This window comes from Leuciscus leuciscus (assembly GCF_965113295.1).
Source record: "Leuciscus leuciscus genome assembly, chromosome: 5".
Classification (NCBI taxonomy): Eukaryota; Metazoa; Chordata; class Actinopteri; order Cypriniformes; family Leuciscidae; genus Leuciscus; species Leuciscus leuciscus.
The window spans coordinates 35,572,364-35,590,132 of record NC_138729.1 but is presented as its reverse complement, the minus strand read 5'-3'; the positions used below and the strand labels follow the sequence as shown (position 1 = coordinate 35,590,132).

The window sequence follows — 17,769 nt, the reverse complement described above, 5'->3', positions numbered from 1 at the left end:
AAAATTATATTATAACACAAATTAATCCATTTATGTATGTTCCAATCCAGTTTTTTTGTTTGATCCTGTACACACATTCAGTCCCACTCACAAACTAAAAATGTTTTTACAGTGTGAGATATCTTGCCTAGGGTACGAGAATCACCACCAGATTTTAGGATTCCTACACTAATCATGAGAATGAGTCTTGTGCCGCAACCATACTGATGTCTTTAATCACCACACATACAGATTCCTGTCAGAGGGGTTTTCCTTAATATTGCTCTTCCAGAACCATCAGAGGCCTTTAACAACAGGATATCAAAGTAATGGCAGGAAACGAGACAAGCCACCATAAGGACCAGCTTCTTCTCCTTCTCAACATCTCAATCAAATATAATCCACATTAGCATTTCGGACACATTCTAAATATATTTTATTCATATTTCCTTGCTTTCAGACACACTCACATTCTCTCTCTCCATGATGGATAGCAGACCACCCGCAGATTTTATATATCCTCCAGAACCGCTGGGCTAAATTCAACACTAATAGCTTCATAGGACACTGTGATTAATCATGATATTTTTGGTCTTAGTGAGAGGAAGGAAAGACACTAGGTAATTAAAAAACCAGACATAAAGATTATTCATGCTGGTGTATGGAAAGTGAACCAGAGCCCCCTAGATCAGAAATGAAGTGAGCATAATTCACTGCTGAACTGGCAGCACCAACTCTAAACACCCTACAAAAAGAAACATGATAATGCTCAAAGACACATCCACAGATGGAGCCATCCTTTCATTAAACTATACTTAGGGACCGTTCGGTATTTATGGAATGGATCACCGGAGGAAAATAGGGGAGGGTCATGTCTTTTTTAGTCTAGGGGAGGGTCACCCAACTTTTGTATTCATGAAAACAGCAAAATTTCAAAGTGGCTTGTTTGGTGCATATTTTTCCATGTAGCTCTCTCAGTCTCGGCCCCCCCATCGCAAGCAGATGGATCTGACCCAACAAAAATCCAGTTTGGGATTTTTACAAAGATCCGCTTCGGGCATACGCGCTCAGAAAAAGTGCAGAACAGAACGCCAATAAAATGTTTTCCGGCAAAGCTTTAAAGCACGAGCAAATAATGAACTTTTGTGATTGCGAATAAGTGCAGTGTCCTGTGAGTGTAACTCTACCGCTGCATTAACATGCAATGTGAATGTACGTCGAGTTTTACAGTATTGGGACTGAGGCGCCAGAACTGCAGAAGACAGAATGTGCGCTGTAGCACGATACTACAATATTTTAGTTTCCATGCTTATTGTGTTTCCACAACAATGTTAGTGAGTAAATCTACTGAAATGGCCACCAGAACAGTGGAGTGTGATGTGTAAGATGAGAAAGCAAAGGTTAAGTCGTTTGTCATGGTTGTAAAAAAACAATGGCAATCTGAACATCTTTGCCAAGCGCAAACCAGTACAGAATGAATCAATAAATTATCGGGGAGGGTCACAATCATTTTGGAGGGTCATAGAAAAATGTATTGCTGGCGAAGGGAGGGTCAAGTCTATTTTGACTATAGATCTCAAAACTCCTCCGGTAGCCCCTTAAATAAAAAAACAAACAGTCCCTTACAGTAATAAAATAAATGCAAAATTGTTGCAAAGATGTTGATACATCATTGATGCGTCATTGACTCAATTGGAGCATTTAAAAGGAGACTGCAGCTCTGAACTATTTTGATTGATACAAAAATTAAAGGGACACCAGGCAAGTCTGTGTGTTTTTTCTCTACGAAGCTCCCCCTAGTGTCTGGTAGTAAATGCTTTCAAACACTCTGTCGTAAAAACGAACTGTTGTCCCTCCCCCTCGCCACGAGCAACCCAGCTGATCAGCTGTCAACCCAGCTGAGCAGAGGAACCGGCTATTTCAAAACCAGTTATGTCTACCGAGGCAAGTAAAGCAATATTTTCTTTCAAACTGATGGCGATTTTTTTTTTATTGTGTTGTCATGCATACTAGTATTTTTACCGGGAACGAACTATATGAATGAGGCGAACTACTGCTTTCGTGTTTGTTTGTTTTTGGGAGAGTGGGCATGAGGATAAAAAATATATATATATCGGAGGCTAATATTTGTCTAAAGTTATATTAGTAAGGTCTATAAGTTCATCTGGTAGAATGACGGTTTACCTTTGCTTGTCTAAGAAAACATCAGAACGTTTTTTCTAGCTCGATCATGATATGTGCAACATGTTTATTGCCTATTATCAGACGCGTTGACTTAGTGACATAAAATAAAAGTGTAAGTTACACAAATAAAACCGACAGAGGAACGGCCAAACAACTACAGAAATAAAACGTGTTTGCTAATGACAATGCTAACATCAAAGTTATAGTATCTAGCGTACTAGTAAGCCCGTAACAGACAGCGATCATAATAAAAACCTTTACAGACAATAGCAAACATCCTGAGGTCACAATTACTTGAAATTTAAATATTAAACAGTTTATTCCAAAGATACTTGCAACAGCAGCCAGGTCAGAATCCGTTTTGCAGGCTTCTGTTTCTCTCAGTTCTCGCCATTCTGAAAAAGCCGGTCCGATATTTACTTGAGTCTGACTTCTTGCTCGGTCAGTCTCCCGTTTCCTCTTTCGTTGGTCCTCTGACAAAGATTTCCTAGCTTTCTGCTTCTTTTTTACAGGCTCAGCCATAACTCAATATATCGTTGCCCTTTGCTTATAGCTAGCCGGTGCTTGAATGGGGGCGTGTACGTGTGCAGTGCCGTCAAGCAATTCGTTACATCGCGAGACCTGATATCACGCGATACTTCCTTCCCGCCGGCCCAAAGTTGCAAGTGAGTTTTTTCCGCTCTCGGGCACCAGGGGGGTCCGAAACCACCACCATTCAACCCGAAATAAGTAATATAGCCATTCCACTGACTCCGAAGCTGTTCAGTTAAGGTTAAAAAGTTACCTAGATCACCTTTAACTATCATGAAAACTTAGTGAGAAAGACAAGGTAAAAAATATTTTGTGCTTTACTAAAAATATTCAGCCCATCCCTAATACCACCCATAGGTTGAGGCACTGAACCAAGTACATGAGATTACCAAGTATTTTCTGCTTTGTTTTCAGAGATCAGTTCAAGAAACAAACATTACTGAACTATACAACCTTTCTCGGATCTGCTGAGCCATTATTTCCAAGAGCTACCACTTTGTTTCCCATCAGTCTTTTGTTGTGGTATCATCGATTTCAGATTTACCCGCCACTAAACATCTTATCTAAAAAAGCAAACTAGTCATACAGATGTCACTCAGATGGACTGTTCCTGTCTAAGCAAAATAAGAAGCGGACCGGACTTTAACTGTTTGTTCACTCGACGGCCATTCTAATGGCAGCTGCAGTGATTCAATGACTTTACCAATCAATGATTGGTTCTTTTATTTAGTATTCCACCATGTTGCGCATTGCAGTTTCTCCCATTCATAAGTAATAGGAGTGAACCATCTTTGTCTTTGTTTAGACTCAGTGGTGTGTAGCCTAGGTTGCAGGAGTCTATTGATCGTGAATAACTGCAGCAGTGTAGTGCTACTTCTGAGAGCACAGGGTTCAAAGAAGGTCAGCCTCACTAGACATCAGAGACAATTGTACAGCATGGTGCTTCATTTGACATTCAGCCGATGATTCGAGAAAAGCAGTACAGATACTGTGCTGAAACTTAAAGAGATGACAGCGGCTAGAAGGCTAGCAGCTTATTTATGACTGTTCATTGTCTTAAAATACTAAATGGTTTCAGGGACACAATAACTAAGATTGTTCATTCTAAATGTTTCAGTTGGTCACATATAACTCAGGCTATTAACTCCAATTTTAAGCATTTGGACATAGTACCCACAACTACTGGTTCAGTGTTATTTTAAAAAGAAGCCAATGAAATGAGAGCACTGTAATGTATTATTTTGCTATTTTGACTTTTTGGCTCATCTCTGCAACCGTTCTCGGATCTACTTTATTTGAATGAGCTACCAATTTGTTACCCATCAGTCTATTAATGTGGCATCATCAATGACAGATTTATCTACCACTAAACATCTCATAAAAAAATCAGACTGAACTTTCAGATGTCACTCACATAGTCTCTACCTGTCTAAGTTGGAGACATTAACTGGCTGTAACAAACTGTTTTCTGTCCTTTGTTGACATATTTCCTTTTGAAAAAGTTTTCCCTGAAGATACAATCTGTACATTTTCAAAATTTTGCAAACGTTTGGGGCTGGTAAGATTATTATTTTTTTTTTTTTTTGAAAGAGGTCTCTTGCACACCCAGGCTCCATTTATTTGAACAAAAATACAGTCAAAACATTAATATTTTGAAATACTATTAAACTTCATGCTAACTTTTTAAATTTTGTATATATTTTCAAATGTAATTCATTCATTGGTAAAGCTGAATTCAGCATCATTACTCCAGTCTTCAGTGTCACACGATCCTTCAGAAATCGTTCTATTATGCTGATTCGGTGCTCAAGAAACATTTCTAATTCTTTCTTAATATTTTTGTGGAAACCGTGATACATTTTATCTCAGGATTCTTTGATGACGTAAACTAACGTAATTATGTACAATTTAAATCTTTTGTTACATTATTAATGTCTTTACTGACCGTTTTGATCAATTTGTTAAATAAAAGTATTACTTCATTTAAAAAAAAAATCTTACTGACCCCAAACTTTTGAATGATAGTGTATCCACATGATCTAAAATGATCATCCATCTCTCTCTTTCACAAGGGAAGTCAACAATTTATGTCAGTAATCACGCAAAAAGCTACAGGTACGAGAGTATTAGACTCACATTGTAAAGGATATCCACCCATCCTTCCATAGTGATGCACTGAAAGACGGTGAGCACAGCAAACAGGATGTTGTCAAAGTTTGTTATGCCAAAGTTTGGACCGGTCCAGTATTCCCTACATACGGTGCCGTTTTCACACGTCCGGGCTGGTTCTTCGAACCCACATGGAAAGTCAGCCGCCTGGTCCCCTGATTGAACAACATTACTGTCAGCAGTAAACTATCTCAGCAATCTTTACAGCAACTTAATAGTGTATGAGTGATTATAAACACAATAAACTGATACCACAAGGTCCATTAGCATGCTAAAGCTCACATACCGTTATCGACTCTGAAGCAGGTGCGGTGGAACTTGCCCATATAGAAGTCTAGACCAATGATGGCAAACATGAGAATAGCAAAGAAGAGCAGAAGGCCAATCTGAAGCAGAGGAACCATCGCTTTCATGATGGACTTCAGAACCACTTGGAGACCTTATCACACACAGAGGAAATACTGTAAGTACTACAAGTTATATACAGCAAAATATGTCTAAAAACAGCTAAATGCAAAGATTAGCAAGATGTGCAACAGTGTATGTACAACAATTTCTTGATTGATCTTTTTTATCAAAAAAAAAAAAAAAAAAAAAAAGAGGATATCAAAAGCTTGCGGTGCATTTTATTTTTAATATGACTTACTTGGAATTCCAGACACCAGTTTGAGGGGCCGCAAGACTCTCACTGCCCTGAGTGTTCGCAAGTCAAAGTCTGGCCCCACTATGGTCAGAATCCTGTTGAGAAAACACCAATAATACAGTTTATTGCAATATACAGCCTATGCAATGGGTTTTCAGGCATTTTAATACCAAGGACCCCCAAATATAAGGATCCACTTGTGAGAAAAACCCTCTTTACAATATATGGGCAGCAATAATTTTTCATTTTTAAAGATCTGCTTATATAATAATAATGTGATAATAGACAACATTTTGTTTCTAAAATGAAATATTTGGGTTTTATAATATCAATTTACTAAAGGCAGAGGAAAAAAAATATATTAGCTAGTAAATATTTATATTTATTTATTCATATTCACATATTTTGAATATTATATAATATTATGTAATATTCACAAAGTTTGTAATTAAATAAAAATATTTGTAAAGTGTTTTCACTATATTTTTTTTATATTTTTTAAATGTAATAAATAATAAATATGATGTAAATAAAAAAATAAAGTAAATGTATATTTAACATATACTTCATTTAAAAAAAATTGTCATAATCAACAGAACCAGATAACTGAAGACCTCATCAGGCGTACAACACAGTCCTGAGTGACCATCACTCCTGAGAGTGTCCTGTACATGTATATTTTACAGAGACATTTAAAATGTATTTCCCCCATGTTGACCTGCCTTCCCTGATGGCAGCTCACAGCTGAATTGTGAGAAAAATCCTCCCCATTCTCTAGGGTACAGCCACACAATCACAGTACTCCTGTCTGATTCTCTCACACACAGTGTTTGTGACTAGTGAGAACTCTGACCATTCTCCTTTCTCAGGCTTTCACATGGTGAAAGGGAGAGGCAAAGACCGTCTGCATTAATATATTAATAGTGTTCACTCTATCCTCAGTCAGTTCCCTTTCATTCTCTCATATCTTAGTGTGCTCTGCTATGAGTGTTAAGTCTAAAAACACCATACGGAAAAACCTGACCTCACTGAGAGGGACAGCCCAACAAATTATGGCCCAAAGCACAGCTTGGATTCACAGCTGGTATGGGGACATGGTGACAGTTAACTAAATGGGTCTGGATGATGCCGAAAGCAGATGGATGTTTACTTGAAGACAGGAAGAAAGATGGTGTGGTAACTAATACTTGCAGTCAATGGCTTCAGATATAAAGAGAGAAAACTCTGCTCATTGTATACTGTAACCTCATTTGCACTGTTCAAGATGCACTACTTTTTTTCTTTCTTTTTTTTTGTCTCCTCGGGTGAAGAAAATATGAAAAGAAAAGACAGGCTTATTGGAATAGTTCACACAAAAATGAAAAATCTTTCATCATCCTCACGTTGTTTTGCAAAATATGAGCAGGCTTCTCTTTTCCGTATGAAATCAAACAGTGATCAGGCGCTGTCAAGTTTCATAATGACACTATAAATCTATTCAATATGTTCTGTGAGCTACAATATAGTTAAAAAGATTGGGGTTGTTACTATTTTTGTTTTTAAGAATCTCTTATACTTACCAAAGTGGCATTTATTTTGATCAAAAATACAGTATAAACAGTAACATTGGGAAATATTATTACAATTAAGATAACTGTTTTCTATTTTAATAAATACTTTAATTTGTAATTTATTTCTGTGATAGAAAAGCTGCATTTTCAATAGCCATTACTCAAGTCTTTAGTGTCACATGATTTTTCAGAAATCATTCTAGATGCATTTCTTATTATTCTCAATAATAGGAAACAGTGACATTTTTGTGGAAACAGTCAATGTTTTCAGGATTCTTTAGGTGAAAGTTTCATCAGGACAGCATTTATTGGAAATAGATTATTTTTTTAACAATATAAAAAAAAGCAGTTTTGATAAATTTAATTCAAATAAAAGTATGAATTAAAAAAAAAACTAATCACAAACTTTTGAAGACTAGTGTATTTTGATAAATTATGTGAGGAACAGATGATGAAAGTCTATTTCTCTATATTCAAAGTTGGAAAGTCATAATTAGTTATGAAACATGCAAAAATCAATAGCATTTGGCACTTTTACACAACGTATTTGAATGTATGTAAACATGAATGATTGAATGAAATATGAATGTGAATACGTATTAGTGAATAACAAAGAGATAGTCCAACTAAAAATGAAAATTCTGTCATTATATCCTCACCCTCAATTTGTTCTAAATCTACATGAAACTCTTTATCCTGATGAACATAAAGGAAGATATAAAGAATGTTGGTATAAACAGTTGCTGGTCCCCATTGACTTCCATAGTACAGAAAAAAAATACTATGGAAGTCAGTGGGGACCAGAACTGTTTGGTTAACAACATTCTTCAAAATATCTTCCTTCATGTTCAACAGAAGAAAGAACTCCATGTAGGTTTAGAGCAAATTGAGGCTGAGGAAATAATGTATTTTCCTTTTTGGGTGAACTATCTCATCTCCCCATTTTGACTTCTAACGTTTATGAATATGCCACAAAACCATATTGAATACTTAAATGGAGCTTTTTTTTCATTGTCAGTACTTGACAGTACTTGGTTAGTGTTCACTACATGCTTTTGTTGTATAAATAGAGCAGTTGGGAAATTGTCCAATTCATCTACTTTTGTGCTCAACCAAATAAAGTAAGTCATATGAGAACTAGATTGAAGTACTAACTTTTGACTGTTCAACAGACTACAGTTAACTCCCACATATATATCAGATCAAACCTCAAAGCAGAAAGATGCATTTCTGCTCTCACATCTTCGAGTGTCTTTTTTCTTCTTTTCAGCCAAGAAGTCTGACTCAACAGTAGTGAAAAATGCTGGCTTTTATATACAGCATAGTATCAATTCGCCTCAATGTTTTCCCTGCAATTCTGTTGATTTACAAGCTGTCTCACTGAGGCCCTGAACGAACCTGAGGATGGCTCAACCTGTATCAACACTGAGACATGAGACCGCTCTAGACATCCACCAGGGAAATCCAACACTCAGGCAAACACAATCCTTTGAAAAATAATACTCTGCTAAAGTAAAGCACTGCACGCTGCCCTTTAAGAGCTCTGGGAGTGTAGAACATGCTAGAACTTGCTTAGCTGCATGAATGAAAGACTCAGTATTTATTTACTACCCATCATAATGAGGTCACAAGCAAACATTGTCTAATTTCAGATTGTTTCCTAGGTTTGCAATGGAATCATTTTGTATAAAATCTGAATTATAGTTATAAATCAGAATATTTAGTTATAAACGATAAATAACAGTTGAGTCTTGAGTTATTCCCCAAAATATGAGCATACAAAATGTTGACTGTATTATCTGTTCCATGTGTCTATATTAAGACACTCTGAGAGAAGAATTGCTTACACCGTTTGTCTTTGGCCTCATTTGTGTTTTAAAAAGTTTATTATTGTCCTAATTTTTCAGCTAGAAATCTCTAAGAACTACCTGTGTCAGTCAGACCCTGTTGCTCGAATCTTGAGCAAGGTCAAATCATTATAAGAGCTGCACCCAAAACACATTAAAGATTCATACACTGCCTTTAGGGCACTGTTCAATCTTCAGAAGATCTGAGAGGCTACTGCACTAATTATAGGCCGAAGGACGTCACCTAGATGGTACTACATACTATTTTAAAGTTAGTGCTGTATCTCAATTACTTCAGTTGATTTTACATGGACAGACACTCTGCCCCACATTAGGTAGTGTGCAGACAGAGAGCCACACAAACAGAGAAGCTGCCTGAGAATTAAACAAAGACCATCTCAATGTACTAAAGGTAAACAACACCTACAGTATAATAAACATTTGACAAGACATACATCTGAACATTTACAGCTGTTTCTTCAACTATGGGCACATTTGGACTGTGAGATCTCCCTAACAGACTTCCAATTGCTTCATTTGTCTAACAATCTTCAATTAGTGTAATACTAATGCAGTGTATAATTCTGCCACATTTCTGAATGTTATGAATATTTCAACCACAGCGTAATCTCCATCACATCACAAATTGTGTGGCTTATGTGAGCTTAAAGGGATACTCCACTTTTTTGGGAAATAGGCTCATTTTACAGCTCCCCCAGAGTTAAACAGTTGAGTTTTACCGTTTTCGAATCCATCCAGCTGATCTCCGGGTCTGGCGGTAACACTTTTAGCATAGCTTAGCATAGATCATTGAATCGGACAGGACCATTAGCATCTCTCTCAAAAAAATGACCAAAGAGTTTTGATATTTTTCCTATTTAAAACTTGACTCTTCTTTAGTTACATCGTGTACTGAGACCGACGGAAAATGAAAATTTGAGATTTTCTAGGCTGATATGGCTAGGAACTATACTCTCATTCCTGCGTAATAATCAAGAAACTTTGCTGCCGTACCATGAGTCCAGCAGGCGTAATGATATGACGCAGCGCCTGAAAATAGTCGACCCTATAGTCTACCGAGCTGGGGACTATTTTCAGGCGCTGCGTCATATCTGAGTATTTGAGAGTATAGTTCCTAGCCATATCAGCCTAGAAAATCGCAACTTTTCATTTTCCGTCGGTCTTAGTACACGATGTAACTACATATCGGCTGAATGGATTCGAAAACGGTAAAACTCAACTGTTTAACTCTGGGGGAGTTGTAAAATGAGCCTATTTCCCAAAAAAGTGGAGTATCCCTTTAATAGCATTCTGTGATGGAAGTGACGCTGATTCTTGCTTTGGCAAATTTCTGATAGCATGTTTTGTATTCTAAATGCACAATTATTTTACCTTGATTTTTCTTGTTTTCTTTACATATTTTTTAAGTTATTTACTGATAATGTTGTCTCAAAACAAACAACTTACTAGTAAACTAACTGAAAAAAAAATATTAGGGAGAAAAATGACAGAACAAGTGAGGTCATAATGAGTCTAAAAACTTTCAAATAAAAAAAGTGCAATTTTGGTGAAATTTATTTTACTTTAACAGGGTTAGTGTATTTATTGTAGATTATCATGTTTTGAAAAATGTATCTGGTACGAGGGCAAAGCAATAAAATCTATACATAAAAGGAATTTAAAAGAAGCAAAAATAACAAACTAACAAATAATATCACAAGCCGAAAAAATGCAAGAGCTGCATATTTTATATTATTTTAATTCATCTAATGCATTTGACTGCACGGTTTTAGAAAATTGGCGTGCATGCTTTATAATTCACCAGGCTTCATAAAGGAATAAATAATGCATTTGCTACTTCACCGCAATCAGCGTAAACAGATGAAATCTAGGTATCTGCTATAGAGGTGAAGAGATAATTTTTCAATTTTGTGACAATTTTTGAGAGCAGTATAGAACAAACACTTATATATCTGTGTTTTTCATTGAGCTGTTCAAAGTCTGTAGCTGGGATGTATTATTGCTTTCTCACACAAATTATTAAGTCATTTGAGGGAGACAGGGCACGGAAACACAATGCTTATGAAGAATGCTTATGAAGAAATTATTATAAAGATGGAAATTTACAATTATATGATTGTAATATTAGAAAAAGAGTTTTCATTTGTTGAATGCTGATCTGAGAGGTATTTGTTCATGCCACTGAATGTCTCTCTGTAATGCAATATGAAATCTCTCTAATTCTCCGTGGTCGGACGGAGATGCAAGCAGACCTCTCAGCATCACAACAATAATAAAAACATATGGCACATCTGTAAATGGATTCCATAACCCCTCGGTAATGACCCTTCAGAACCCGCTGCGCAGATGAGCTATCAATTCCCCTGCGAGGCAGATTAGATAAGGAAGAGATCACTGGAATCATTATGTACTTGTGGCTGAATCTATAGAGGAATTCAGTTGCATTCTTAAAGGGACAGTTCACCCAAAAATGAAAATTCTTTCATCATTCACAAAGTTAATTATGACAAACGCAGCACTTTATGCAAGAAAACCCTAAACTGTCTGACTAGAGCCAGCGGTGCGGAACACACCGAAAAAAAGTCGTCCGACGCTCAAAAACTTGGTGTTGGTGTGTCCCTGGAACAGCGCTAAATGATTATTCTCAGCTCAGGCATGTACACAGAAGTGCTAGCTGTGTATTTTTCATTTTACCAGTTAGCCAAACAGTTCATTAAACATTTTGGCTCTATTATTCTGGGCTGGCACAGGGCACTCTACTCTGTAATTGTAGAGCACGGCTCACAGCGGAGCAGATTCGAATATAGCTGCATCTTCCCAGTGCTTTTCTTTTCCTCGTCCAAATCCAGAGACATGAATGAAACATGCATGACAGACAGAGGTAAACAATGAAGCATCACTAATGTAAACTTATCCTGGAGCTAACATGCGCTTTCTAGACAGGAGGGAGTGACTACATTGCATTTGTATACCAAAAGGCATCTGTGTGTCTTCTTTTCCTGTAATTACTACTTTATCACAATGTCTATCAGCTGCTTTAAGCCTCAGTAGAAGCCATAAGATTCATTCTTATAAAACTGGCCACTCAAGATTAAATAAGTGTTGTTTTAGAAGCTGTATTGACCTATCAGGGGAGAGAGTGTAGGGCTTTTCCAGCCACTGAGCAAGAAGGAAACACACACTGGAGACCAGTCTCATCACCATAGAGACAAAGGTCTCCACTGCTCTCATTAGAACACTATGACAGACAGAGCGAGAGAAAGAAAGGAAAGAAAGAGGAACAGAGATGAGTTGTGGAGCTGGGAACAAAAGAAACTTATGTACAAACCGCATGCTCAAAAGATGAGCAACCAGTCTCATTTAACACGTCACTATATGAAGACACCACTGACAGACTTACAAATCATCTAAAGCAGAAGGACTTAAAAGAAATTCATCTGACAATATATGGATATAATTGTACTCCTGGACACTAAATTACAGTATGCAACTGCAACAGTTATTTTCAGTCATCTAATATGACTGGCCGAGCTGCATGCCAAAAATGCACATATTTAGTACTTACATTTGTTCATTTGGTAAATGCTTTTTCAAAACAACTTGCAAATTTTTCAGGGAATCAAAACATGAACACGGCATTGCCAGCACTAGGCTGTACAAGATTGTGCGCCATTCAGAATTACATTCTAATTAAATTCCGGAATTTGAAGTGAGGTAATGAACAGGAAGCAAAATTGCCATTTGAATTAGAATATAAAGAAAGTAAAATAATTTTTTACAAGAATTTACAAGAACGGATAGATGGATGGATGGACGGACAGACAGACAGACAGACAGACAGACAGGTAGGTAGACAGACAGACAGACAGACAGACAGACAGACAGGTAGGTAGACAGACAGACAGACAGACAGACAGACAGACAGATAGATAGATAGATAGATAGATAGATAGATAGATAGATAGATAGATAGATAGATAGATAGATAGATAGATAGATAGATAGATAGATAGATAGATAGATAGATAGATAGATAGATAGATAGATAGATAGATAGATAGATAGATAGATAGATAGATAGATAGATAGATAGATAGATAGATAGATAGACCTGGTGTTCCACGGAAATTAAATATTAAGAACTTATGAGAGCAAATAGGTCACAGGACCCCAGTTGCCATATCAAAAAGATGAATCAATCAACGAGCTCAGTGCTCTTGTAGCTTAGTAGGCCATATAAATATTAGATATGGTGACTGCAAAAATAATTGAAAAACTGAACAGTGTCAATGAAGGCTTCCTTATCTTCACGAACAAATTAAAACGTGGAGGGAAAACTCATTTAACCTAGAGGCCACGGTCAGATTATTCTAAAAAAGTACAAAATGGAAGCCCTTAAAATAAAAATCACTGAAATCTAACAAGCGACTAAAAGGCAATCATTTCTGAGCTTTGCGTAATGTGAGTGCATACAAGCTCTTTAGACAATAACCACAGATCAATGCTTTATGTGGAGATAATGCGAGGAGTGCCAGACACAATGCATCATGTGTCTCTTGTTACGGATAACAGCTTTTCTGTGTGAGCACCACTCTGCTCAACACATCTCTAATCATGACTTCAGGTCATCTTATCATTAAGGAGTGATTGAGCATTTAACACTTTTCACTGGATCATCTATCGAGAAGCCACATCATTTGTCCCCTTTGGAGGTCTTTGATCAGTCATTTTAAAATGCAGGTCCCTTCAGCAGTGTACCAAAGCTTACAAGATTATTCTGTGGTGATAACATCAGAATAAAAACAAGAAAATAAAAAATACAGTATTCAAACATTAAAATACAAATTCAGACCAAAATGGATAGAAAGATGCAGCGACCCCATTTTCTTTGATATACCAATTCTATACTATGCATATTAAAATATAAATATGAATTAGTAATAATTAAATGAAAGAATTATACTAATATTTTATTCATATAAAGGATTATAATAAATATACTAAGTATATGATAATATAAAATATATAAAAAATGATATTATAAAAATACACTTCAGTTTGAAAACCCAATTAAATATTTAGCTGAACTTTAGCTTTGACCCAACGCTGAATATGTGCAATTGACAAACACATATTACACAAAGCACCGAAATCTCCCAACTCTTTCTGTCAACGAGAGAAATGGATGCCCATGGAAAGCATGCTAGTAACAAAATAAGGTAATCGATGCAGACTGCACTCGCTGTCAGTTCTTATATTCAGTGACTAATGAGTGTCTCTCTCTCAACACGGCCAGCTAATAGCATTAAAACATCAACGCTTCCTCTCGTCAACTCGACTTCCTGCTAACTGTCTGAGCATGGGAACGTGTGGAGTGAGACATGCGAAAGAAACAGACACTTTTGCGAAATGGATGATAAGAGGGAAAGTAAATGAATCGGGGAAGGTGAAAGAAAGAAGGGACTGTGGGGAAAAGGAGAAGTATTCCAGGAGGCAAAAGAGAGGAGAGTGATGTAAGATTGGGAGAGAAGTAAGCAAGAGGACCCCAGAGAAAAGGAGAGATTATGGGACGCCATCAGGGGACAAACATCAGCCCTTGTCACCCACCCAATTAAGCACTATAGGATTCACACTTAAAGTTATTTTTATTTGTTTGTTTGCTTGGGAGAGCAACATTCTTACAATCTTGCTTACATTCTCTCCCAATGTAAGATTGGGAGAGAAGTAAGCAAGAGGACCCCAGAGAAAAGGAGAGATTATGGGACGCTATCAGGGGACAAACATCAGCCCTTGTCACCCACCCAATTAAGCACTATAGGATTCACACTTAAAGTTATTTTTATTTGTTTGTTTGCTTGGCGATCTGCTTAAAATACCCACTGACATCTGGCTACTGGACGTGCATGGCATGCTGAATAATGCATCCGCAGGGACCACGTCATCAGCGTCCACCGTTTTCAACATTTACACACTTGATGTGTGTATAGATGTGTTAAGCGAACAGAGGCGCTGTGGTTTGTGATGAAAGGTGACACGCTGTCGCTGCAGAGGTACTCCACCCAGCAGGGTTTCCTCACACACCTGTCCGAATGTCACAGCATTTCATAACAAAACTCTGCCTGACCCCAGTAGCTGTCGAATCATCCCCACGGTCTCCAGGGAAGAGCGAATAAGCCTCATCTATAGTTCATGATGTGTACAGGAAGTGTACAGTGACTTTCATACACATTTGAGGTTATCAGAGACTATCTGATAACCATCCACATACACTACTGTTCAAAAGTTTGGGGTCAGTAAGTGCTTTTATTCAGCAAGGACGCATTACATTGATCGAACGTAACAATAAATACATTTATAATGTTACAAAAGTTTTCTATTTCACATGAATGCTGTTCTTTTGAACTTTCTATTCATGAATACTGAAAAAAAGTGTCATGGTTTTCATGCAAAATTATTAAGCAGCACAAATGTTTTCAATATTGATAATAAGATAATGTTTCTTGAGAAGAACATATTAAAATGATTTCTGAAGGATCATGTGACACTGAAGACTGGAGTAGAGACTGATGAAATTCAGCTTTGCTATCACAGATATAAATTATATTTTTAAATATATTGACATAGAAAACATTTAATTTAAACTTTAATAATATTACTGTTTTTACTGTATTTTAGATCAAATAAATGCAGTCTTTGTTAGAATAAGAGACTTCTTTTTTTTTAAACGTTTTAATTGTATTTTATTAATATATACATTTTGCATGAAAAATGCAAAAGATACATAATCTCATGGAAAATAACGTGGGGGGGAGGATCCAAAATGTGCATTAAATAGAACATACATAACCTAAATTGTTTATTCAACAGAAGATGTACACAAACTACAATGGAAACACAGTTCCTGAATACATTCCTAGATGTGCATCCAAAAATAGTCAAGTGACTGAATAATTTGCTGTCAGACAAAAAATCATGAGACTTCTGTTTCACCATTTTCCACCAATTTCCCCAGATCTGTCCCCAGATTTTGTTCTCCTATTTAGCCAAATATTCAGATTTTCCACTTAAATTAAATATGCAGCTCAGAACAGAAACAATTTCAGCTCTAACTTAAATCACTTGGTGCTGGAAACTTGTCACAATGTGTCTGGTTAGGACATGGTGTTACACTGAAATATGATGCCCTGCGTCTCATTTCAGGGGAAAAAAATTATTGGATACTGAGCAGGTAATAAATCGTAACTTCTAATAAAAGCCATTTTCATGATGGCTATCTGTGCTTGTAGGAGGGATTCTAATGACCAATAAAAACAGAAAAAGGCAGTCAATTGCTGATCCTGCTTTCTCTAAAATGACGTTTTCACAGCCAGGTCATCCAACCTAAAGCTAAAGAGAATATGACTCATGTCTCTTTACTGATTTTTATATCAGTGTATTTGTTTGTTTCACTATAAGGAAGAGCTGAGTCACAAAGGTCATACGACTCTAATGGCTCTATCTAAAGCAAACAGCAGTCCTGTTACTACAGTACATCCCTGTGTGTAAACAGACAATGCCTCTATTAGAGACCCATGTGACTCGGGAGAGAATGTGATGAAATAGACCTCATGAAATAGACAAATTATAGCCTGGTCAAAGAGACTGACAGGCTCTGAAATATTGTTTGCGTTTTTTTATGAGACAGAGCCGCTTTCAAATATTTGACTGGGTCATTCGCTGCTCACTGTTTAGAATTAAATGACAGCTGGTATCTCCAACTGCTCCCCCAAATCAACAGATTTCACAGCGATATCAGAATAAATGCAGCAGTAGAATTGAGTCTGGAAGTTCATTTTACATGCACACACACATACTGTTACACAAGAGCAAACAGACACAGTGACAACTGAATATAGAAGAGACTACAGAAATAATTCCCTGGCTTTATGTCTCAGGTCACAGAGTTATGTAAAGAGGTCAGCCTACCCTGATAAAACATCACTGCTGAAGTATTGCTGTAAAAAAAAAAAAAAAAAAACTTATCATAGCTGTCTGTGTGATCTTACAGGCCAAGGACTTGCCTCAAAGAAAATGTAATGGATCTTCATCATTAACAATAAATATTCCCCACCTGCAACAACAGCTCAAACGTTCAGCACAATAACAATCTTAAAGATCCATGAAATCACTTCTTTCCTGGGTTAATGCATTTCCTTTTATAAAAGGGAAGTTATATCTGCTAAAAGTCAATTTTGTCAACTTTTAGAAGGATGCTAACTTATGTCTTCAAAGCTAATAGATAAGGAGGCATGAAACCCCAATTTTGATTTCATGGAGTCTTATTGAAATAATTAAAATAATGAATAAAAATCAGATCTGCATTAAAAATCTGTACAGAAATATGAGGTGGTCAGAGTTGTTAATGCATGTGCTTCAGACACATTGAGCCTTGTATCCCAAATCAATTCCATGTCTCTCAACCTATAATTTCCTGTCGCTTCTCACTGTTCGTCAACAAAAATAGGCAAAAGCTCCAAAAAAGAAATATGAGACTGAACTTACAATAAAAAAATAAATAAACATGAGCCATCTAAACCGACAGACATCTTAACAAACGCAAATTCCTGATATAATAGCCCTTGAGTGTTTCCTAAATCTTACGGGTTCAATCTTTACATTAATAGGAGCATTTTATAGGCTTAACTAATTATCTTAAACAGCGTGATATTTTCAGTGCAAACCAATTCTAAAGATTTCACTGGTCATGTCAATCACAGTGCTGATTGCCTACACAATGCTACAGCAAACACTAACCCCGCCCTAACCCTACACAATAAAATTAGCTGCAGGGTGGGATTTGCGCTGA

The 17,769-nt window shown here is 36.7% G+C and overlaps 1 protein-coding gene across 1 annotated transcript in view; it reads right to left on the bottom strand.

Moving 5' to 3' along the window:
- cacna1ba (calcium channel, voltage-dependent, N type, alpha 1B subunit, a) overlaps nt 1–17,769 on the bottom strand; it is a 110,692-nt gene that overhangs the window by 76,977 nt on the left and 15,946 nt on the right. The window contains exons 4-6 of the mRNA XM_082169297.1: nt 5,510–5,601; nt 5,150–5,302; nt 4,831–5,018 (exon numbers count right to left, since the gene is read on the bottom strand). Of these exons, the coding sequence (XP_082025423.1) occupies nt 4,831–5,018; nt 5,150–5,302; nt 5,510–5,601 (433 nt within the window). The remainder of the gene's footprint in view (nt 1–4,830; nt 5,019–5,149; nt 5,303–5,509; nt 5,602–17,769) is intronic.